At 42.9% G+C, this 25,161-nt stretch overlaps 1 protein-coding gene across 6 annotated transcripts in view; it reads right to left on the reverse strand.

Moving 5' to 3' along the window:
* PDE4DIP (phosphodiesterase 4D interacting protein) overlaps nucleotides 1-25,161 on the reverse strand; it is a 222,056-nt gene that overhangs the window by 19,989 nt on the left and 176,906 nt on the right. For all 6 annotated transcript variants that reach the window (XM_083156692.1, XM_083156693.1, XM_083156690.1 and 3 more), the window contains 3 exons: nucleotides 6,590-6,816; nucleotides 5,987-6,198; nucleotides 5,461-5,604 (listed from right to left, as the gene is read on the reverse strand). In XM_083156692.1, the coding sequence (XP_083012818.1) occupies nucleotides 5,461-5,604; nucleotides 5,987-6,198; nucleotides 6,590-6,816 (583 nt within the window). The remainder of the gene's footprint in view (nucleotides 1-5,460; nucleotides 5,605-5,986; nucleotides 6,199-6,589; nucleotides 6,817-25,161) is intronic.

Raw genomic sequence — 25,161 nt, forward strand, 5'->3', positions numbered from 1 at the left:
GTCGATCAGTGTCAGTGGTTCCTCACCAAATAGGGCTGTCAGCGACTGCCCTTGTTAGGTGGACCCAAAATGTATGCGTAGTCACCAGTAATCCATAAACTTATGTATATTTATGGTGAAAGGTCAACACAAATGTCGACTAAGGGTTATCAATTCCCTCTACACTATTTGTCCATAGGATTCCTTTGTGTTGAATTCAAAAGGACATCCTATACATTCTTAGGGTGTATCATGTAAGTGCAGTGTCATACACTCATGGAGACAGCTGTATCTGATACAAATACAAAGTAACTAATTATCATGTATCAGCTGAGATTACACCTAATAAAGAAAGCAATAGGGTAGCAGTGGGGCAATTACTGGTGAAAGCTAGTATACTTGGGTAGATATAAATGAATAAATAAAGAGTCACCTTATAATGTCGACTAGTGTGTCGACATCACTATATTCAGGCACTATTGGGTCTTAAAGTGATTGTAACGATTGGTCAGGATGTGGGATATAATAACCACACCTGAATGTTTAATAGTTGTACACCGATTATCAGAATTTATCTGTATATTAGTAAGTACGGCAAGTGTAACTATAGTGCCTTTCTCAATGTACTGCAGGTACTTAAACTCAAAGCAGGGCAGTATCGCTGGGTAGAGATAATATATTCCAGCGTGCCCCTCTGCCGGTATATGGTCAGTGGCCAGAGGGTGTCACCAATTGTGCCCACAACACTTAATCAGGTAGTGCACACTACAACATCTCAGGGGTTCCTGTAAATAGAAAGTACAGATCGAAATGCATCCTAGTCAAAATGTGCGAGTCAAGGAGCGTCACCGCTAGCCGGCGCGCGCTTCGCAAACAGCTTTTTCAAGGCCAACCCGACTGGCCATACCGAGGCTGTTTAAATCCCGTTCCTTCAATGGGCATAATGATTCTGAACATGATTGATACTAGCCGTGTCCAATCATCTGCTCGCACCGTATGTGGTGCGGCACTTGATTGGTCAGTAGGCGCGGCTAATTCAAATGTGTCTCCTAGTAATGTAGCGGCTGTATCTAGTGATGCTTTCGTGGGCGCGGCTAATTCTAGCTCGGATTGACAGTTACTGCGTCCGATGATCTCATCGCCCTATGGGCACACTGCTGATTCGCCGTTAATGGGGTTTGTTTATTTATGATTTCTAGCTATGCTTTTGCTGGTTCCACAACTCATGATTGCTACATATTTATTCCCCGTGTCAGTGGATGTTATGAGTTATATTCCATGACGTTTCCATTGGGAGAAATGTATCTTTATTTGTTTCCTCTGATATGCGTTTTCCACACAAGCTGTCATTTATATTGACATATCGGGATATTTGGGTATGGCATAAGTGGATACGTATGCCGTGTCTGTGTCCCTATGAGCAGGAAAAGGGGGGATTTTTGCTAGAAAGATATATTCTTTGGTCAAATAAAATGTAACGATCTTAAAGTATATTTGATTTTGATTTCATGAGGGTGCTGGAATGCTAGTAAGATTAAAGAATTTAAATAAATGAATGAATAAGGGGGGGGGGGAGAAAGATACGGATCTCATAGATGTCTGCAGGTGCTGGATAATTTTTCTCGATGATTTTCTTATGATTCGTGAAGCATTGGAATAAGAATCTGTGCTGTAATATTGATACGCTGAAACACTGAAACGATACGGATCTCATAGATGTCTACAAATGCTGGATACTTTTCTCGATGATTTTCTTATGATCCATGAAGCTTTGGAATGAGAATCTGTGCTGTAACATTGATACATTGCTCAACATACAGTGTCATTGATTAATTAATGAAAGAAGAGGAACAAGGGAAAATACATTTTTGATGTAATGTCATGGAGAATTGATCGCTGTACATCAAATCTATTCCCAAAAGATTATAATTCTTAATGTATATATATATATATATATTTGAGTAATGAACAGAACAGATTAAAAGAGCTTCTCCATGAAGCAAATTTTTATAATTCCTCATAGAGTGCACCACACCAGGACATACTTTTTTCTTCTTTGTTACCTGTGTATATCTTTGATGTCCAGTGGTAGCACACCCCTGACAAGAACCACTTAGAAATTCTAGTGTACATATTCACTAGGGGTCCTGTGCGAATAGCAATCCTCTCTGTGTCCTTATCTTTGGGGTACCCCCAGATAGTCCTGAGGAGCCCAGTATTATGAGCAGGGCTATTTTTGTGCCAGAACACCCCGGAACGCCGTTCCTGAAGCTCTTTTGCAAAATGATGTCATCAGGAACGGCGTTCCAGGACCTCTGCAGCCTGCCCTGTGTCCGGCCTGACTCTGTCCTCCTTCAAGTCTCACGCACCACCACTTCCCACTGAGAGGAGAGCGCAGTGCGTCTGTCCCTGTCATCAGCCAATCAAAGCTTGCAGGCCGGCTCCTGAACCAATCAGGAGCCGGCCTGCAAACTTTGTGTTTGCATTTAGAAGGGGACTTAATGGGGATGGGGGTCGCAAATCACGGAAGGCAGGGAAGCGCAGTGCCTTGCACTCTCCCATCCTCCCCTGCTCACCTCACCGTCCCTGCTCACCTCACCAGGAATGGACACGGTGGGGGGTTTACACTTCTTGCGTGCCAGTGACCAGCACCCGCGATCGGCGGGTGGACCACGGGCAGAAGAAATCAGAGCAGACATCACTTCTGCCTGCGCCTGGATCACGCTCCGCTCCGGGCAATGGAGCAATGCACAGAAGGGACACCATCTCCCCCCATCGAACAGCCAGCGGCCAGCACCCCGTGTAGCAGGGAGGGAGAGCAATGGCACCCGCACGTGTGCCATGGACAGGGAATCTGCACACACAGCCAGCCACCCATCACACCTGGTAAGTGCCATCCCATATGCACTTTATGCCTTGAGGGGGTCTTGAAGTGAAGGCAGTCACCGGGCATCTCTGTGTGGGCCTTATGTAAAATGGGCATCTCTGTGTGGGCCTTATGTGTAATGGGCATCTCTGTGTGTGGCATATGTATAATGGGTATCTCTGTGTGGGCCTTATGTATAATGGGCATCTCTGTGTGGGCCTTATGTATAATGGGCATCTCTGTGTGTAGCATATGTATAATGGACATCATGGTGTATGGCATATGTATAATGGGCATCACGGTGTGTGGCATATGTATAATGGGCATCACGGTGTGTGGCATATGTATAATGGGCATCACGGTGTGTGGCATATGTATAATGGGCATCACGGTGTGTGGCATATGTATAATGGGCATCACGGTATGTGGCATATGTATAATGGGCATCACGGTATGTGGCATATGTATAATGGAGTCTGACGGTGTGTAGGCATATGTATAATGGGCATCACAGTGTGTGGCATATGTATAATGGGCATCATGGTGTGGCATATGTATAATGGGCATCACGGTGTGTGGCATATGTATAATGGGCATCACGGTGTGTGGCATATGTATAATGGAGTCTGACGGTGTGTAGGCATAAACAGGGCATCACGGTGTGTGGCATATGTATAATGGTCATCACGGTGTGTGGCATATGTATAATGGGCATCACGGTGTGGCATATGTATAATGGGCATCACAGTGTGTGGCATATGTATAATGGGCATCACGGTGTGTGGCATATGTATAATGGGCACAACGGTGTGTGGCATATGTATAATGGAGTCTGACGGTGTGTAGGCATAAACAGGTCATCACAGTGTGTGGCATATGTATAATAAGTGTTACGGAGTGGGGCATATGTATAATTGGCCAATTCTTGGCGTGCAGGTTGCAAAACGGCTGTGCCCCTTGCAGTAAGGCTACACCCCTATTTTTTGGGCACGCGCCGTAGGCGCTTTGCTGCTGGGGATTGTTATGTTACTGCCACTGTTGGGAGGAATTATATGTGGTTTCTTTTTTTTTATGTAATGACCCGCCCCTTTTGTAACTCCTCCCACATCACCGCCTACTTTCTGCCCCGCCCACAGTTCCTGAACCTATTTTCCTACAAAAATAGCACTGATTATGAGGCAACCTCCTTCCCTCTGCTCAGTCTCCAGGACGTCTGCAGCTGCAGACCGTTTTCAAGATGGCCACCGCTGTCTGAGAAGGGGAGAGGGTCTACAATCTCTCCTCTCCCTCTGAGCACCAAGTGGATAGAAGCAAGTGGGGATCACTGAGGGACCTAGGGGGGACTCCGCTCACCTCCTGGGTCACGTTTTCCACGGCGCGCGGGTCCCGGAGCTCAGGTGCCAGGTGGATCGAGGAAATTGAGACCGTGGCTCCACCAGAGGCATATGCCGCAACCCCGCTCCGTAGCACCACACACCTCAGTCAGTCAGATCTCTGGTGGGTGTGTAGCTGTTTTTCTGGCAGTGGAGGTCCCGTGGCGGGGACAAAACACGTTTTCTTGGCTGTGGAGTCAGGAGCTCAAGCAGTAAGCATCCTGTCTCTTCCGTTGACAGGCCATGCCCCCTCTATTTCCCTTTTTAAGTATTGGTACTACTTCTGCTATTTGCCAGTGCCTTGGTACTAGATGTCACAAATAAGCCAGTTCATTCACAGGATAATAGATGGTCTCAGTATGCTTGAGCTAGGTAGTGAGCCCAATAATCTGGAAACCAATTGTATCCACAGCCAGGGCCAGCAACAGAAAGCTTGCCAGGCTGTCTCCCATGTCTCTAGGATCAGCAGTGGGTCTATGGGCACCTGCTACTGTCTATAAATTCACTGCCTGAATCTGTGACGTGTGTCCTGCGGAGGACTGGGATGCACACTTGCTGAGCTCAGGGTTGCTCCCTGTTTGCAGGGAAGGACTAGGGTAGTGTGGTGTCCCAGCATCATCAGGAATGAACCAAGTGACAGGTAATTATGGGGTGCTGGTGCAGCCAATTAGTTATTTTTTAATTATTCAGCGGGTGGAATGAGCAATGCAATAGGTATTAATAGGCACAGCTATGCCATTTTTTGTGTATCTGAATCTCGGGGGTCCAATACGGCCCCCTTTTTCTGGGCCTGGCCAGAGCAGTGTTTAAATTGGGAACTGCACGCTTCTAATGAAGGCAGAAACTACTTGGCCAAGCAAAATCAAATAAGGAAATGCAGCAGGTCCCCCACGGTAGTAGATGTGAATAGCGCCAGACCACATAGAAAGTGTGTAGCAGGCCAAAGCCACAGTAACAGCTGCTGCACACGGAATTGTTAGGCACAAGTATTATGCCTAGTACAGTGTTTCCTATGATAAGTGAATTAAGATCCTATGTGTTGCAACTGCTACTTTTTGGACTTGCTGTTTTCAAACCAGTAATTTTATTCAAATGATGACTAATTTGTAAAATGACCTGCTAGTGGGTCATGAAACCAACAGTCTTGTAAATTCTTAAGGTTTACACGGAATTCAAAAATTAATATTGATAAAGCTATTACGATTTTGTTGCTAGACATGCTGGCAGCGAAATATGAATTACCTGTTTCTTTTGTTGAACACTGAGATGTACATTAGGAAGAGAATCTCTCCAGAATGTATTCAGTAGAGAATTTGATTCATCCAGAATATTTTGCAAGGTTCTAGTAGCAGAAAACCATTTCTTGATGTCCCCACTGTCCACGACCTTTGTTGCCAGCAGAGAAAATCATGTTAATAACTAGTATTTAAAATCAGATAAATCTGCTGTACAGTATTTTGAGTTTGCGCTTGAGTTTGAGTTTTCAGCCCAAATGTCTTTGTACTATTTTTCTGTTCTTTTTGTTATAATTGTGCTGTCTGCTACATTTATTTTTAATTTAGATTCACATAACATTTACTTGACCTACAAGTGTTAATAAATATATTCACAGTGCAAGAAAAAACTACATTCATTGCGACTTTAATTTTCCACTTCATCTTTAAAATTTAGATTGAATAAAGTTGTTTGATAAGATAAAGGATTTACAGTTTTTTTAAATTGATAATATACACAATTTAATATTTTATTACGCCATACTTAATAGTACCTTGGTTTCATGGATTTCAAAGGAAGGTACACAATGAATTGACTGTATATATGTATCCAAGTTACATATTAATGCTTTCCCCTCCAATATGTTCTTCTTCAATGCACTGAAATCATCAAGATAACCAATGATATAAACTTCCTTTTTGTTGGTAAGTGTTGCATCTGGAGCATGAGACTCCATGGTATGTACAGATGATGAATAGCAGCAGTCTGTAATGAGAAAAAAGGTTAATAAGATTCACTAAAAAACACCTTTGTGGCTAAATTTACACATAATATGTAAGAATTTCACACTGAAAATGGAAATACTAACTGGAAAAATTATGTTGTGCATTAAGTGAGACGCTTTTAAAATGAATCGCATGTATGTAAGGGATAAGGTGACTAATTCTCCTTCATTACTAAGGACAGTCCTTCTTTTGTAAATTCTGTCCTCCCTCAAAAAGTCGACTCCTATATGTCCTCCTTTTCTATATTTGAAGACTAATCTGTAAATCCCTGTAGTCGATCGATGCCGATCAAATTTATCCCTGTTAAAAGTTCTAGATTGCTCCTTAATTAAATGCATGTAAAAACATAAACGATTGGTACAGAAATTTACCTATATCTTCAGTACTGCATTTTTTGTAGTGAGAATAGTCACTGCCTATTGAAACTTCTGAGCAGTCATCATGTTCACCATTGGTTGAAAGCTGGTCATCCAGCATCAAAGATGTTCCATAAGACTCAGTGGAAGCTTGGCTGCTAGTTGGAGAGGCCGAACGATCCTCAAGAGCAGATTGGAGTGTTTCTAACAGTTTGTCCTTTTCTAGAATCTTCCTTTTAAGTCTGTTAAAGTAAAATCAGTAACAGCTAAATTATTATATATAGAAAATAAGAGATGCGGTTACAGATATTTTTTTTTGTGGGAAATAGGCACAATTATTGTGTATTTGTTATCTGTTGAGGGTGACACATACATACACACACACACAGTATAGTTTGGGCCTAGGTCAATGATATATGGCCTGATTCAGATTTGTAAGCAAAGCAATAAACACACAAAACCATGCTACATTGCAGATGGGGATGATATAACGTGTGCAGAGAGATTTAGATTAGGGTGGAGTGTTTTTAAATGAAAATCTAAGTTGCAGTGTAAAAATAAAGTTTTCTAACATTTGTGGGCTACATTCAAAAGCAGAAAAATAGAAACAGATCAATCAGGCGTGGTATTCAAATTATAGCTCCACCTTTCTAGCTATATAAATAATTGTATTAGAAAGTACTATAAAATGTACAAATATGGATACACTTTGTAAATTGTGGCTGCTCCCAAGTGCAATTCTGGAAATTGCTTGGTGGAAATGGAAACAAAACTAATTTATATACTTAATAGCTATCATCTGGAAATACAATTGTATTGGTATATATATATATATATATATATATATATATATATATATATATATATGAACAGAGGAGTCCGGCACTCGTGGAGAATGAAGTGCAACTAGTGCACGAAGCAAATGCTGGGGTGCCTTCCTTGAATAATCAGCCAAAGATGATATTCCCAATAGTTTTCCAATGAAAGCGGCACTCACACAGACTTAGATAAAAGGTCCATTAATGGTCCAACAGGTTTCGAGGTTTCCCCCGTCGTCAGGGACAGCAGCACACAGACTGCACAGTTACATACAGCGTTTTTTATACCCCCACAAGACACCCCCCTAAAAAACAATTAAAAACACCTGCACATACCAATTGCGAAAGAGACCTCACCTGCTCAACATCATGCGCCCGGCGTCTCAAACCGGAAGCTGTCATTGTTCCCGGTCAGACGGCGTCACGATGTGCAGCAGAAAGAACAGCACTTCCGCCAACCAGACATTCACCGCTATGCCAGCCAACGCCGGAAGCGGGAAGAAAGTGCTGTCGGAAGCCTGAACAGAGTCTCTAATGGTGGTTGCCTAGCAACCGGATATACACAAAATACAGGCAGCGTGTTTGTGGGCGCAAGCAAAAGCATAATGTGACCTCAATAATCAAAGGTGTGATTTATACTCACAATAAAGAAGCTACTCTAATGTGGAAGCTTAATGATAAACTCTTGGAGATAACAAGAGAAAAATGAGGCTCAGCTGTTGCTGCGTGCGCCCACTACATGCAAATTTCATAACATAAAATAAAAACAACAACATAATGACAATATGTCATAATGACCAATGCAAGTCGGAAAAAGAGCATAGCCCTGTTAGAACATCAATACAGAGGAAAAAATAAACTATAAATTCACACATGCCAATGATGAAAAAATGGACTGAATATCATATTAGGATGTACATACATAATAGCACAGAATATGCTCTTTTTCCGACTTGCATTGGTCATTATGACATATTGTCATTATGTTGTTGTTTTTATTTTATGTTATGAAATTTGCATGTAGTGGGCGCACGCAGCAACAGCTGAGCCTCATTTTTCTCTTGTTATCTCCAAGAGTTTATCATTAAGCTTCCACATTAGAGTAGCTTCTTTATTGTGAGTATACAGTAAATCACACCTTTGATTATTGAGGTCACATTATGCTTTTGCTTGCGCCCACAAACACGCTTCCTGTATTTTGTGTATATCCGGTTGCTAGGCAACCACCATTAGAGACTCTGTTCAGGCTTCCGACAGCACTTTCTTCCCGCTTCCGGCGTTGGCTGGCATAGCGGTGAATGTCTGGTTGGCGGAAGTGCTGTTCTTTCTGCTGCCCATCGTGACGCCGTCTGACCGGGAACAATGACAGCTTCCGGTTTGAGGCGCACGATGTTGAGCAGGTGAGGTCTCTTTCGCAATTGGTATGTGCAGGTGTTTTTAATTGTTTTTTAGGGGGGTGTCTTGTGGGGGTATAAAAAACGCTGTATGTAACTGTGCAGTCTGTGTGCTGCTGTCCCTGACGACGGGGGAAACCTCGAAACCTGTTGGACCATTAAAGGACCTTTTATCTAAGTCTGTGTGAGTGCCGCTTTCATTGGAAAACTATATATATATATATTATATATATATATATATATATATTATATATATATATATATATATATATATATATATATATATATATATATATATATATATATATATATATATATATATATATATATATATATATATATAAAGACCAAAAAGACACACTCTCCAGACTGCTTGATGCAAAATAAAAAGCTGTGTATTTGTATTCACATAGACATCAAATGTAAAAAGAAGGGTACTCAACGTTAGCGTTTCAGTCCATAAAGGACCTTCCTCAGGAGTTAGGCAACAAGGGCATCCATTTGGGGTGAAGCACAGCGTGGACCACACAGCAGGTTCCTACAGCTGTGTGGTCCACGCTGTGCTTCACCCCAAATGGATGCCCTTGTTGCCTAACTCCTGAGGAAGGTCCTTTATGGACTGAAACGCTAACGTTGAGTACCCTTCTTTTTACATTTGATGTCTATGTGAATACAAATACACAGCTTTTTATTTTGCATCAAGCAGTCTGGAGAGTGTGTCTTTTTGGTCTTTATATACATGGACTTTGTTTCTTGTAAGGAAAGTTCTGGACGTCACCCCAGCGGTTGAATATTTTTTGTATGGAGTGAAATCTTATTGCATATATATATATATATATATATATATATATATATATATATATATATATATATATATATATATATAAAGAGAGAGCGCCACACACCTGGATATAATTAGATTATTCATATAAAAAAACATAAAATATTATTCAGTACAGCATAATTAGCTTCTGATAACAATATAAAGGTAATGGATACAATTTGAACTGGACCACCTCTAGAATAATAAAGTGCCTGTGGGATGGTTTGTAGGACAACAATGTCTTTAGGATGACTGTATAGAGCGACTTTATTAGGCCGTGCTCTGTAGTCCCAGATAATGGTAGAAATTGATACTCATCCGGTATTTGTAATACACACAATCAGATATAGGGATAAATTGCAACCATTGGTTGTATGCGTGGTAGTACCTTTAGTCTGCCCAGACGCTGAGAACTGCGGTAGCCAGTGGAGAATGCCTCTGGTGCGGCTCTAACTACAACCCGCACGGCGGTCGGCAATTTGCCGGCTGGCCGCCGTTGATGAATTAGCAGGGAGTGAGCCGCACTAACCTGTGGTGTTGATGCAGGTTTGACTCCGTACGCGGCTTTCCAAATGATCACACAGGCGGGAGCCTGTCAGTGCTGTGGAACTGTGGCAGAGAGAAGGCAGCCGTCTCCCAGGAGAAGATAAATGATCCGGCTGGTAACAAAGAGGTGGTCTAGGTCCGTAGGAAAAAAAATTGTCGCGTTTCTCCTCTGAAAGACTGTGGCGGTTTCTTCAGAAGGATTTAGTTTGGTGAGACCTCAGATATTTAACAGACATGTTGTCCAATCAGGCAGGTCAGATTCAAAAACCCATTCGTCAGTCCAGGTGTGTTTTAACTCATTGGATTTCTTAAAGGAATGATGGAGCATAAATTCACAATTCAGCACACACATGTTGTTTAATCAGAGGCCCCCCCTTTGGGCATATTATCCAGAAAGAATATGAAAATGAATGAAGCATTATAAAATATGCAGATAAAGACATTACCAATAATACAAATATTCGTACAACAATTTATCTAATTAATTAATTGAAAAGGAATGGCATCGCTTGAGAACAGATCACATGATGGGGAACAAATATAACAATCAGTTCCTATCTTTGTATAGAGCTATGGCTCAGTTGATAGAGCTCCGGACCAGCACACAAAGTGAACTTCACAGGTTCAAGTACAGCACAAGCCTAGATACAGAGCATGGCCTCTATACCGTCATCCTAAAGACATTGTTGTCCTACAAACAATCCCATAGGCACTTTATTATTCTTGAGGTGGTCCAGTTCAAATTTTATCCATTACCTTTATATTGTTATTAGAAGCTAATTATGCTGTACTGAATAATATTTTATGGTTTTTTTATATGAATAAATTACAGTAAAACTGTTTATTATCCTAATTCTATTCAGGTGTGTTTCCTCCCCATTGAGTCTTAGCTATGAAATGCCATTAAAAATGCAATTGCCAAAGATGTGTTCCTTCAACAGGTACATATAATATTATTATTGCCATATGCAGCAATATGGCTACACAAAGCGAGACATCCATTCCCCTTTTAATAGATCTAGTATTGGTCAAAGGTTTCCATAAGGCAGGTCCTTGGGATGCAAACTGGAAAGGTCCACACTAGGTCCTTGAGACAATGAGTGACACCATTTTGAGGTACAGATGCCAGTGACTGCAAAGAAAAACTCTCAGAGAAGGCATGAGGTATTGTGGGTCCATATTGACCAGCACACAAAGTGAACTTCACAGTTTCAAGTACAGCACAAGCCTAGATACAGAGCATGGCCTCTATACCGTCATCCTAAAGACATTGTTGTCCTACAAACAATCCCATAGGCACTTTATTATTCTTGAGGTGGTCCAGTTCAAATTTTATCCTTTACCTTTATATTGTTATTAGAAGCTAATTATGCTGTACTGAATAATATTTTATGTTTTTTTTATATGAATAAATTACAGTAAAACTGTTTATTATCCTAATTCTATTCAGGTGTGTGGCGCTCTCTCTCTCTCTCTCTCTCTCTCTCTCTCTATATATATATACCAATACAATTGTATTTCCAGTTGATAGCTATTAAGTATATAAATTTGTTTTGTTTACATTCAAAAGCAGCCAGTATCTACACTGATCGGAAATAATATAACCTATACAAATATAAATATCTATGCTCTATGTTATATCCGCCACACCTGCAGTGCAAAATGATTTTGACTAGATGTATGCTTTATTGCTTTGCTTGCAAGTCTGAATCTTAGTGCTACGTAACAATGTTAGGAAGAATTCGTACTCTTTAAATCAAACTATTGTAGGTAATTATATAAAGAGAACAGACATCCTTTTGGAACAATAAAAGGTACTTATGTATTATCTGGGCTCCCATGTTAAATGCACCCCATTTTTTCATACCCCTACTATCCAACTATGCATGGAGTTGATTTTATATAGTGTGGCGAGCGCAGCGAGCCACCGTGCCCGAAGCGTGGCGAGCGCAGCGAGCCCCGCGAGGGGACGCGGTCTCATAAGAAAAACGGGAGCCCAGATATTACATAAGTACCCAATAAAATAATGTTCCTAAGTTTGATAGCAATTTAGACTTGTTTTCTTCATGCACAAGCGCATATTATATGATTTAGGTCAGTTATTATGCAGACCCCCCTCTCTTGATTGGCTCTCCTATTTTGGGATACACTTTATGGAAACTTATCTATATGTAGTATAAATGAGGGAGATGGATAATGGACCTTAGTGGTAGGAACATCAAAATCTGTTACATGGCTAAGTATGTTCTGACTCAATTGTTAAACACCTCATGACCAGAGCATGACTGCAGTATAATGGCATATTTACTCACAACATCTTTCTTTAGGCAGGTAGCGCTCCAGGATGACAGATCATCTTTGATGATAGGTATTTCTTTTTAGTGTATGAGATATACGTAAGAGAATAAGTGGTCTTAGATACTGCAGGAACTCAGAAACTGGTTAAACTTCCAGGTCATCTGTCAGTCCATTGTACTGAATTGGAGGCAGTGAAGGAAGCACTATTCCTGTACCAGCTTATATATATATATATATTGTGCAATCTCTTGGCACAAATGTGGATTTTGTTAGATTGCAGCGCTCAGCGCCTGTCTCCATACACTGTTTAGTGTAAGGCTTACAGTCTGCCTTGTCCCCTTGCAGCCAACGCAGCTAGGCGTCACCCTGAGTGACAGCTCGCTTAAGCGAATAGCAGGGCAGAGACCCCTGACCCTGCTGGCAGCGTTTCCTTTCCTGTGAGGAAGTCCCCGCGTAGTGTGTGCCTCAGAGCGTATGTGACTCCGTCCATGCTGTTTGTAGCTCCACGTGCACCGGAGCGCATAGGAGCAAGTCCCCGCTGTAATCCCGTTACCAGCGTGACCTTTTGCACAGGGAGATCAGTCATCATTGGCAGCAGCGAGACTGGGAGAGATACCGCAGCGTAAACCAGCAAACTGTCATTGACCCTGCACGCGCCAAAACGCTACAGCTAAGTAACAACCAGAGACTGTCGTTCCCAATGTACCAGTTTGTATTACCGCTTGAAGTTAACTACTAAAGTACTGTTGTAACCTACAAGCCTGCCACTTGAATAAACCCTTCATTTGGTTATATCTTCTAAGTGTGAGGTCTGACAACCACACTGCACGTACTTATAGACACTCTGCCAATAGGTTATGGGCCCAGCACGTCACGTGCGCGAAGATTAACCCCCTGAAGACAAAGTGCTAGCGCAGTACATAAAAGAACACAAAGGAATTATTTCTAAATTGCCATTTGTGGGAGAGTTAACGAGAATGCACAGTACAGGGCATAGCATGAACTTTCCAAAGCTCAAAGGCTCAGAGAATTATACTACATGGAAGTTCGCTATGGAAATGCAGCTTAAGAGGGAGAAGCTATGGAAAATCACAATAGCCCCAGGAGATAGTCCAAACCCAGAAGAGGTAGACAAGGCCATTGGCACAATAGGCCTGGCTGTGGAGCAGCATGTTTATTCTACTATCTGTGGGAAGGAGTCCGCTAAGGACATGTGGACAACTCTACAAGGTGCTTATGAGAATAAAGGCTTAATGAGAAGGATAAGTCTGAGACGCACACTGTATGGAACAAAGCTGAATGCATGTAAGGACATGAACGATTATATTGATAAGATACTATCGATAGCTCAGCAATTGGCATGTGTAGGAGCAAAAGTGGATGAGGAAGAAGTGGCGATGGTAATGCTGCAGAACTTGACAGAAGAATTTGACTTCCTAGTTGTCGCACTAGAGTCAAATGAAACCAAGCTTACAACTGAAGTTGTGAGAGCCAAACTACTACAGTTCCAAGAGAGAATCCACAAGGATGCCATAGCTGAGGGTTCTGCCTTAGTAGCAAAGGGTGCGAAACCCAAGAAATGCACATTCAAATGTTATGTGTGCCACAAAGTAGGGCACAAGGCTTCAGAATGCAGGCTGAAGAACACTAGTGGCATGCACAAGCGGCATGATAAGAAGAACGAGTCAGCACTGAATGTAACAGACAAGCCAAGGAGGGATCTCTGGTACATGGACTCGGGAGCCTCTAGACACTTCAGCTGCAACAAGGAGTGGTTCAATTCTTTAACACAGTGTAACCCCACAACAGTTACCGGGATTGGTGAAAAGGTCCTTACTGCTTCAAATGTTGGGACAATCACAGTGAGACTAAGAATTGAGGGACAGACAGTAGTCACAGATATCCAAGACGTCCTGTATGTACCAGAATTGGGAAGTAACCTCATCGCTATCAGCGTACTCGAGGCAAAAGGCTACAGAGTCCAGTTTGCAAAGGGCAAGTGTATGGTGCATAATGAAAGAGGGACTGTAATTGCCTCAGCAACCCGATGCAACCAACTATACGTCCTAGACACAGAGGAATGTGTAGCTTTGGCAGCCTCTGCTGAAAATGAGTCGATGGAACTCTGGCACAGACGTTTGGGACACTTAGGATATGATAATGTCCAGAAATTAGCTGATGGAATGGCAACAGGAATCACAGTGAAGGACACCGGAAGACCTGTGTGCGAGAGTTGCATAAAAGGCAAGCAGACCCGCAACCCATTTCCCAAGTCAGCAGGCAGAGCAGAAACACAATTAGCTCTGGTGCACACAGATGTGTGCGGACCAATGGAAGAGGAGTCAACCAGTGGTTACAAATACTTCATGACTCTCATCGATGACGCCACAAGAATGACACACGTATACTTCATAAGGAAGAAAAGTGAGGTGGTCAAGAAAATTGTGGAGTACAAGAACCTAGTGGAAACTCAGACGGGCCTAAAGCTAAAGGTCCTGAGGTCCGACAATGGGGGAGAGTACGAAAATGAAGTTCTAACCGACTTTCTCAGAAAACATGGCATAAAGCATCAGCTACACGCCTGAACAGAATGGCGTAAGTGAAAGGGCGAACCGAACAATCGTTGAAAGAGCACGAGCGATGGTGAACGATGCTGGCCTGGAGAAGAGTTTTTGGGCAGAAGCTGTATCTACTGCAGTATACCTGAAAAACAGAACACCTACAGTGGCCGTGAAGGGAAAAACCCCCTTAGAGGCCTGGTCTGGGAAGAAGCCAGACATCAGTCACCTCCGCGTCTTTGGGAGCAGAGCTTATGCGCATATACCAAAGGAGAAAAGGAAGAAACTTGACCCAAAATCAAGACAGTGCATATTGCTAGGCTATTGTGAGGAGAGCAAAGGGTACAGGCTCTGGGATGCAGAGAACAGACGTCTTCTAAAATCAAGAGATGTGATATTTCAAGAAACAGCATCACCCACAAAAGCAAAAGAGCAAGAAAAGCAAGCACTAGTAGAGGTATGTGAAATAGAGAGCATACCTGCAACAGAAAATACTGAAGAAGGAAGCGAACCAACTAATAGAGCTTCTGTAAGAAGAAACAAGGGCATACCAGCCAGGAGATATGAGGAAGAATATGCGAATATTGCTTTCAGTGAACCTCAGAGTATTCAAGAAGCGAAAGCGTGCAGTGATTGGGCGAAATGGAAATCTGCAATAGACACAGAGCTATCAGCACTGAGAGAGAACGATACTTGGACCATAGTAGATAGGCCAAGCAACCGCAAGACAGTCAAGAACAAGTGGGTCTTCTGCAAGAAGTTAAATTCAGACGGAGAAGTTGCCCGTTACAAAGCCCGTCTTGTTGCTAAGGGATACACACAGAGATCCGGAATTGACTATGGGGAGATATACTCACCCGTTGCGAGGTATAACACTCTCAGGTTAGTAATTGCAGTCGCCACCTTACAAGACTTACTGCTATACCAACTAGACTTCGACTCAGCGTTCCTAAATGGAGAGCTACTTGAAGAAATCTATATGGAATCACCAGATCATTATGATGAGAATGAACTTCAGACAGAGAAAGTGTGTCTTCTGAAGAAATCCATATATGGCCTAAAGCAGAGTGGTCGTTGCTGGTACATAAAATTGGACACAGTACTACTTGAAATGAATTTTATTAGATCAGAGACTGACCACTGCCTTTATCACAAAACTCTGGGAGAAAAGTTGTTCATCATAGCAGTCTATGTGGATGATATACTTATAGCAGGTCACGAAGATCACATCACAAGTGTAAGAGATCAACTGAAACAGAGATTCAAGTTGAAAGACTTAGGTCCAGCCAATCATCTGTTGGGCATGAGAATTGTTCAAAACTTGCAAAAGGGAACAGTCACAGTCGACCAACAAATGTACATCGAGGCAACAATCTTGAAGTATGGGATGGCAGACTCCAAGTCAGTGAATACACCAATTGACAAAAGCATCAAGATTACAAAAGGTATGTCACCAACCACACAAGAAGAAGCAGAGGAAATGCAAGATGTTCCTTACAAGAACGTGGTTGGAAGTCTTATGTATGCAAGTATTGGAACCCGTCCAGACATCACTCATGCAGTCAGTCGGGTGAGCCAATTTGCAATAAATCCTGGAAGACAACACTGGATTGCGGTGAAGAGGATTCTGAGATACCTAAAAGGTACAAGTTCTTTGAAGTTAAAATTCGCCAAGACAAGCAATTCAAATTTGAAAGTCTTCTGCGATGCCGACTGGGGAGCAGATGAAGATGATCGTCGTTCCCACACCGGTTACCTGTTCACACTGGCCGGAGCAGCAGTTAGTTGGGCGAGTAGAAAACAACCAACAGTTGCTCTCTCAACAACTGAGGCCGAATACATGGCTCTTACAGAGACATCAAAAGAAGCACTCTGGATCAAAGAGACTTTGTGTGAGTTAGGTCTACTTTATGAAGAAGAGACTATCAGTATCGCATGTGACAACAGGGGAGCAATAGATCTTTCCTGTACTACCAAGCACCATGGAAGGTCGAAGCACATCGCGATAAGACACCACTTCATCAGAGAACTAGTGGAGAACAAGTCCATCGATGTTGAATACATTGCAAGTGAACAGAATGTCGCTGACATGCTTACTAAAGGACTGTCGACAAACTTGCTTATTAAGTTCGTGAAGGACTGTGGACTTGTCTAAGTTCAAAATGTTGATTTGAAGTTCTGATGTTCTGAATGTCTTTTCTCTCTAACCACATTTTCGGTTACAGGTATCACAAAAGGACAGAGAATTGTATTAAGTTCTTTTATGTAGCCGAAGACAGCCTTGAGCGAGGGGGAGTGTTAGATTGCAGCGCTCAGCGCCTGTCTCCATACACTGTTTAGTGTAAGGCTTACAGTCTGCCTTGTCCCCTTGCAGCCAACGCAGCTAGGCGTCACCCTGAGTGACAGCTCGCTTAAGCGAATAGCAGGGCAGAGACCCCTGACCCTGCTGGCAGCGTTTCCTTTCCTGTGAGGAAGTCCCCGCGTAGTGTGTGCCTCAGAGCGTATGTGACTCCGTCCATGCTGTTTGTAGCTCCACGTGCACCGGAGCGCATAGGAGCAAGTCCCCGCTGTAATCCCGTTACCAGCGTGACCTTTTGCACAGGGAGATCAGTCATCATTGGCAGCAGCGAGACTGGGAGAGATACCGCAGCGTAAACCAGCAAACTGTCATTGACCCTGCACGCGCCAAAACGCTACAGCTAAGTAACAACCAGAGACTGTCGTTCCCAATGTACCAGTTTGTATTACCGCTTGAAGTTAACTACTAAAGTACTGTTGTAACCTACAAGCCTGCCACTTGAATAAACCCTTCATTTGGTTATATCTTCTAAGTGTGAGGTCTGACAACCACACTGCACGTACTTATAGACACTCTGCCAATAGATTTGTGGACAGCCAGAAAATACTTTTGCAGTATGTTTGCAGTTTTAAGAGAATGTTGGGAAAAGTTACACCCCGATTTAGGCTGCAATTATCAAAGTTTCTGCACATCAAAAAGCAAATGATCTCCTGATCTTGTGTAACAATGCAGCAGATGAAGCACCAAAAATGGCAGCAATGGATCTTTCATGATCCAGATGCTGAAACTTTTCAGGTGGCCTAATCTTTGGACCCATTTTCCTGGCAAGGCCATGAAAGCACTTTGGGCCTTATTCTGGTTGAGTCGGATGGCTCCGAATGCGGACGGATGGCCGATGGTTGGTGTTTGCGCATGTACAGAGGCGTATCTGAGCATGTGCGAACGCCGCACAAGTACGAATACGGCATGAATTCTGTACAGAAAACAATCGGTCAGAACAATCCGAACAGGGGGTGGAGCGGGGGGTGAAGGGGTGTTTGGGCTTATTACCATATGCGTATGCCACGTGTTTCATGGGCGTTCCCATGAAAATGCTGGGCGTACGTATGGTAATCCGGCCATGACGCACGTGTGGGGGGCGGACATATGACATAGCCAGATGGCAGCTGCCCGCCCATATCCCTGCTTTTGCACGGAGAAATGCCAGAGTGGTCTGGAGCACTCGTGCTGCCTGACCACTCGGTCCAGCATTCGATGGTCGGCGACCATCGAATGATGGGGGAGGTTCCCACAGATGGAGGAGGTGTTCACATGAAAAATCCACTCGCGGTCCGTTCGGTCGGCATCTTACCGCATTCGGACGGTGTGAGCGATCCGTATGGAAGGTGGGGCTAAGAACACTTGGTTCCTGTCCAAATATACGCATCCGACCGAATTAACTAGAATAAGGGCCACTGTGAACTTTGTGAATTTGGCATAAAGAAGCAGTGTCATGTTCTTTATTTTCACTTCAGCAGGGGTAGTAGATAGCATGAAACAAATCATTAAAACCAGATTAGCCACGGCACTATACAGAATGACTCTTCTTGAAAAAAAAACCTTTCCCAGCAATACTTATGGGTATTAGAGTAACAGAAGCAACCACTACAGAGATCACTACAATTGAGCTAATGACAGATCACAAAATATTCTTTTCCTCCCCATTGAGTCTTAGCTATGAAATGCCATTAAAAATGCAATTGCCAAAGATGTGTTCCTTCAACAGGTACATATAATATTATTATTGCCATATGCAGCAATATGGCTACACAAAGCGAGACATCCATTCCCCTTTTAATAGATCTAGTATTGGTCAAAGGTTTCCATAAGGCAGGTCCTTGGGATGCAAACTGGAAAGGTCCACACTAGGTCCTTGAGACAATGAGTGACACCATTTTGAGGTACAGATGCCAGTGACTGCAAAGAAAAACTCTCAGAGAAGGCATGAGGTATTGTGGGTCCATATTGACCAGGCAAAAATCACCCGTGCCTCCTCAACACCATTAACTACTTATGCAATCATTGAGTTGAGAAGAAAAGGGAAAATGTGAGATGGGAAAACCAAGTTTATAAAAATTCACATAAGGAAAAAGAACACTGTACTGTGTTGAAAAGAATTGCAGTTATGCTTCTTTACTGGAAGATCATGGACCGCTAGAAAAGATCTCTAACGGCAGTACCCAAAGGACACCATTACAAATCCCATTGCTTTAAGAGGTGCAAGGTATACTTCCCTCAGATCATAACAAGCACTACAAACTTTGATACTATTGGTAGATGTGGTGCGCAGTATTGTATTAAGGAAATAATGTCAGAATTCTTAGATGCCTGTTCAGGGACTCTGAAGGAACCTGTTGATGGATATTATTCAAAAATCATCATCTAACTTAAAGTATTTGGGTCAAGGTTACTAGTGCTGGTTTTAATTCCAAATTGTCTTGTTTACAGTATATGATATTAACTAACCCAAAGAGGAAATCTCCTCCAAGGAGTATATTGTACTCTTAATCCCACCCTAGGTAGTCAATTTGCAAAAGCTTCTAAAAATAAAAAGAGGTGATGTTGCCCATAGCAACCAATCAAATTCTGTCTATCATTTCTCTATTGCATAGTAGAAAATGATAGACTGAATCTGATTGATTCCTATGAGCAACATCACCTTTTTTCATTTCAGAAGCTTTAGTAAATTTACTCCTATGTATCAATGTCGCAGATGACAGAGGTAGAATGCCAGTGACCCTAGAGAAGCAACTAGAAGCAAAAACTGGCATTACCTTATTAAAGCCGTTTCTCTACTTTCCGGAAGGGTGCGATCAAAGGGATATGACTAGATCCCTCCTATCACCCCCCACAGCCAGCACGCCTTTCTGAAGTCCAGGGACTGGTGGCCATCGCAAAGGGCTGCTCTTATCAGGTGATCTAGCCTTTTGCATACTGATCGCATATGCATACATATGCAATTAGTATAGGTGCAGAAAGTGGTGGGATGTACCGCACAAGGTTGGTAATACTACATACGACTTTATGCAAGTAATAGCAATTTAGACTTGATTTGGCCTTTTTGTTAAAATATCTATATTGAATCAGGATTAAATAGCTATGATTTACCTAATTTTAACCCCTTCCCGACATTTGACGTACATTTACGTCATGGCCGGGATGTACTTCCCGACACATGGCGTAAATGTACGTCATGGCTTTAAACTGTCACCGCGTCTATAGACGCGGTGACAGTTTAAACATGTCTGCTGTCCCTGACAGCAGACATGTACCTGCATGCCCAGGGGGGGCTGCGATGCCGCCCCCCCCGTCGGCGATCGCTGTGATTGGCTGTTCAGTGTGAACAGCCAATTACAGCATTTTCTGTGTCACCGGCGAATAACGTAATATATACCTGCCAGTTGCACTGTCAGTTGCACCAAAGGTTATGCACCTGCTGCCCCTCACTGGTAATCAGTGTCGCATCACTGATCACCTTTTTTTTTTTTTTTGAGGGTGCTGTGGGGTCTTTTTTTAATTTTTTTTGATCAAATTTTTTTGATCAAATTCCTGTTGCCTTTGAGCGCTGTTCAGTGACGGACGTTACTGACCAACATCTGTGCTCAATTTTTGGCGCAGGACCTTTTTTTTTTTTTTTTTTCTGCACTACATACACACTACACACTACATACTACATTGAAATAAAGTTTGTACCCCCCCTACACCATACACGTGTTGAAACATTTCACTTCCAGAAACACAAAAAAAAAAATGGCATCCCAAATGTCATCCCAAATGTCATCCCAGTCATCCAGAAGAATGTATTCAGCGGAGGAGGCATATGCCATGCTTGCCTCTGACTCTGACACAGCCAGTGAGGCAAGCGGGGAATTTGAAGGATTCATCTTAAGCTCCTCTTCCTCCTCTAGTGATGAGGGACCCCCTCAAAGACGCCCCCGTAGAGCAGCTGAGACCCCCCCCCCCAATAATTGATCTCGTATGGACCCCACCACCAGACAATTTTGAGCCCCAGGTTCCTGAGTTTTTGGCCATTCCAGGAATCCAATTTGATTCCACAGGTCTCAGAGAAATTGACTTTTTCAAATTATTTTTCTCTGATGATTTTATAAATTTAATGGTGGACCAAACTAATTTATATGCCCAGCAGTTTATTGCTCAAAACCCCACGTCATCAATTGCTAGGTGGACCCCTGTAGATGCAGTAGAGATGATGACGTTTTGGGGTCTGGTGTTTCATATGGGCATAGTAAAAAAGCCAGAAATTAGGCAATATTGGAGTACAGATGTTCTGTACAGCACCCCACTTTACCGTATGGCCATGACCTGGACTCGTTTTGAGTTAATCCTTAAATTTTTGCATTACAACGATAATGCACAGTGCCCACCCAGAGATGATCTCACCTTTGACCGGCTATTCAAAGTCAGGCCGGTCATTGATCACTTCAGTGCCAAATTTGAAGAGATGTACATCCCAGATAAATTCATTTGCATAGACGAGTCCCTTATACATTTTAAAGGAAGGGTTAAATTCCGCCAGTACCTTCCCAGTAAGAGGGCAAGGTATGGCATAAAAATGTATAAGCTGTGTGAAAGCACCTCAGGGTACACCCACAGGTTTAGGGTATATGAAGGGAAGGATTCAAGAATTGAACCGCCAGAATGCCCCCCCTCCCTCGTAGGTGTTAGTGGAAAAATTGTCTGGGATTTAGTGCACCCCTTCCTGGATAAAGGTTATCACCTCTATGTGGATAACTTTTACACCAGCATCCCCCTGTTTAAGGCCCTTGGTTCAAGAGGTACAGCAGCTTGCGGTACTGTGCGCAAGAACCAAAGAGGCCTCCCAAAAACGCACATTGCCCAAGTAATGAGAAGGGGTGAAAGCAGGGGAATATGCACCGAAAATATGTTGTTGGTCAAATATAAGGACAAGAGGGATGTCCTTATACTGACAACAATTCATGGAGACAGTACCACCTCCGTCCCTGTACGAGGTACCAGTACCCACACCTCAAAACCTAATTGTATCCTGGATTACAATAGGTACATGGGCGGAGTGGATCTTTCAGATCAGGTACTGAAGCCGTACGGTGCCCTGCGGAAAACAAAAATCTGGTACAAGAAGCTGGCCGTGTATATCATCCAGATGGCACTGTATAACGCTTACGTGCTATTCCGTTCTACCAGCCAGAGGGGGACATTTATGCACTTTCAAGATGAAGTCATAAAGGGCCTAATATTTGGGAACCAGCAGGCAGAGGGCCCCAGTACTTCTAGTACTGGCCCCCGTATTGTACCAGGGCAGCATTTTCCTGATGAAATCCCCTCCACTGGAAAAAAGGGCAGGACACAAAAAAGGTGCAAAGTTTGCTATAAAAAGGGAATAAGAAAGCAAACTATTTTCCAGTGTGACACTTGCCCCGACAAACCCGGCCTATGTATAAAGGAGAGTTTTAAAATATACCACACATCTATGGATTATTAGGTTCATAATTTCACCGTGCTTCGGGGGTCTTGCTAATGCCACATAGCACCCACCATTCATTCCACCAGAATCTGAGCCGCAAAATCCAAAAATCACTCCTTCCCTTCTGAGTCCTGCCATGCACCCAACTGGTATTTTTTGGTCACATGTGAGGCATTGCCGTACTCGGGAGAAATTGGGGCACAGATTTTGGGGTGCTTTTTCTCCTTCATACCTTCTGAAAATGAAAAATTTTGAGCCAGAACTGCATTTTTATGTAAAAAAAATGTAATTTTTCATTTTCACTGCCCAGTTGTATCAAAATTGGTGAAACCCCTGGGGGTTTGAAATGTACACTATACCCCTAGATGAATTCCCTGAGGGGTGTAGTTTGCAAAATGGGGTCACTTGTGGGGGGGTTCCACTGTATTGGTGCTTCGGGGGTCTTGCTAATGCGACATAGCACCCACCAAAATTCCACCAGAATCTGAGCTGCAAAATCCAAAAATCACTCCTTCCCTTCTGAGTCCTGCCATGCACCCAACTGGTATTTTTTGGTCACATGTGAGGCATTGCCGTACTCGGGAGAAATTGGGGCACAGATTTTGGGGTGCTTTGTCTCCTTCATACCTTGTGAAAATGAAAAATTTTGAGCCAGAACTGCATTTTTGTGTAAAAAATGTAATTTTTCATTTGCACAGCCCAGTTGTATCAAAATTGGTGAAACCCCTGGGGGTTTGAAATGTACACTATACCCCTAGATGAATTCCCTGAGGGGTGTAGTTTGCAAAATGGGGTCACTTGTGGGGGGGTTCCACTGTATTGGTGCTTCGGGGGTCTTGCTAATGCAACATAGCACCCACCAACATTCCACCAGAATCTGAGCTGCAAAATCCAAAAATCACTCCTTCCCTTCTGAGTCCTGCCATGCACCCAAATGGTATTTTTTGGTCACATGTGAGGCATTTCCGTACTCGGGAGAAATTGGGGCACAGATTTTGGGGTGCTTTGTCTCCTTCATTCCTTGTGAAAATAAAAATTTTTGAGCCAGAACTGCATTTTTGTGTAAAAAAATGTAATTTTTCATTTTCACTGCCCAGTTGTACCACAATTGGTGAAACCCCTGGGGGTTTGAAATGTACATTATACCCCTAGATGAATTCCCAGAGGGGTGTAGTTTGCAAAATGGGGTCACTTGTGGGGGGCTTCCACTGTATTGGTGCTTCGGGGGTCTTGCTAATGCGACATAGCACCCACCAAAATTCCACCAGAATCTGAGCTGCAAAATCCAAAAATCACTCCTTCCCTTCTGAGTCCTGCCATGCACCCAACTGGTATTTTTTGGTCACATGTGAGGCATTGCCATACTCGGGAGAAATTGGGGCACAGATTTTGGGGTGCTTTGTCTCCTTCATTCCTTGTAAAATGAAAAATTTTGAGCCAGAACTGCATTTTTGTGTAAAAAAATGTAATTTTTCATTTGCACAGCCCAGTTGTATCAAAATTGGTGAAACCCCTGGGGGTTTGAAATGTACACTATACCCCTAGATGAATTCCCTGAGGGGTGTAGTTTGCAAAATGGGGTCACTTGTGGGGGGGTTCCACTGTATTGGTGCTTCGGGGGTCTTGCTAATGCAACATAGCACCCACCAACATTCCACCAGAATCTGAGCTGCAAAATCCAAAAATCACTCCTTCCCTTCTGAGTCCTGCCATGCACCCAACTGGTATTTTTTGGTCACATGTGAGGCATTGCCATACTCGGGAGAAATTGGGGCACAGATTTTGGGGTGCTTTGTCTCCTTCATACCTTATGAAAATGAAAAATTTTGAGCCAGAACTGCATTTTTGTGTAAAAAAATGTAATTTTTCATTTTCACTGCCCAGTTGTACCACAATTGGTGAAACCCCTGGGGGTTTGAAATGTACACTATCCCCCTAGTTGAATTCCCTGAGGGGTGTAGTTTGCAAAATGGGGTCACTTGTGGGGGGGTTCCACTGTATTGGTGCTTCGGGGGTCTTGCTAATGCGACATAGCACCCACCAAAATTCCACCAGAATCTGAGCTGCAAAATCCAAAAATCACTCCTTCCCTTCTGAGTCCTGCCATGCACCCAACTGGTATTTTTTGGTCACATGTGAGGCATTGCCGTACTCGGGAGAAATTGGGGCACAGATTTTGGGGTGCTTTGTCTCCTTCATTCCTTGTGAAAATGAAAAATTTTGAGCCAGAACTGCATTTTTGTGTAAAAAATGTAATTTTTCATTTGCACAGCCCAGTTGTATCAAAATTGGTGAAACCCCTGGGGGTTTGAAATGTACACTATACCACTAGTTGAATTCCCTGAGGG

This window comes from Crinia signifera, chromosome 8, assembly GCF_055691185.1.
Source record: "Crinia signifera chromosome 8, ASM5569118v1, whole genome shotgun sequence".
Taxonomy (NCBI): Eukaryota; Metazoa; Chordata; class Amphibia; order Anura; family Myobatrachidae; genus Crinia; species Crinia signifera.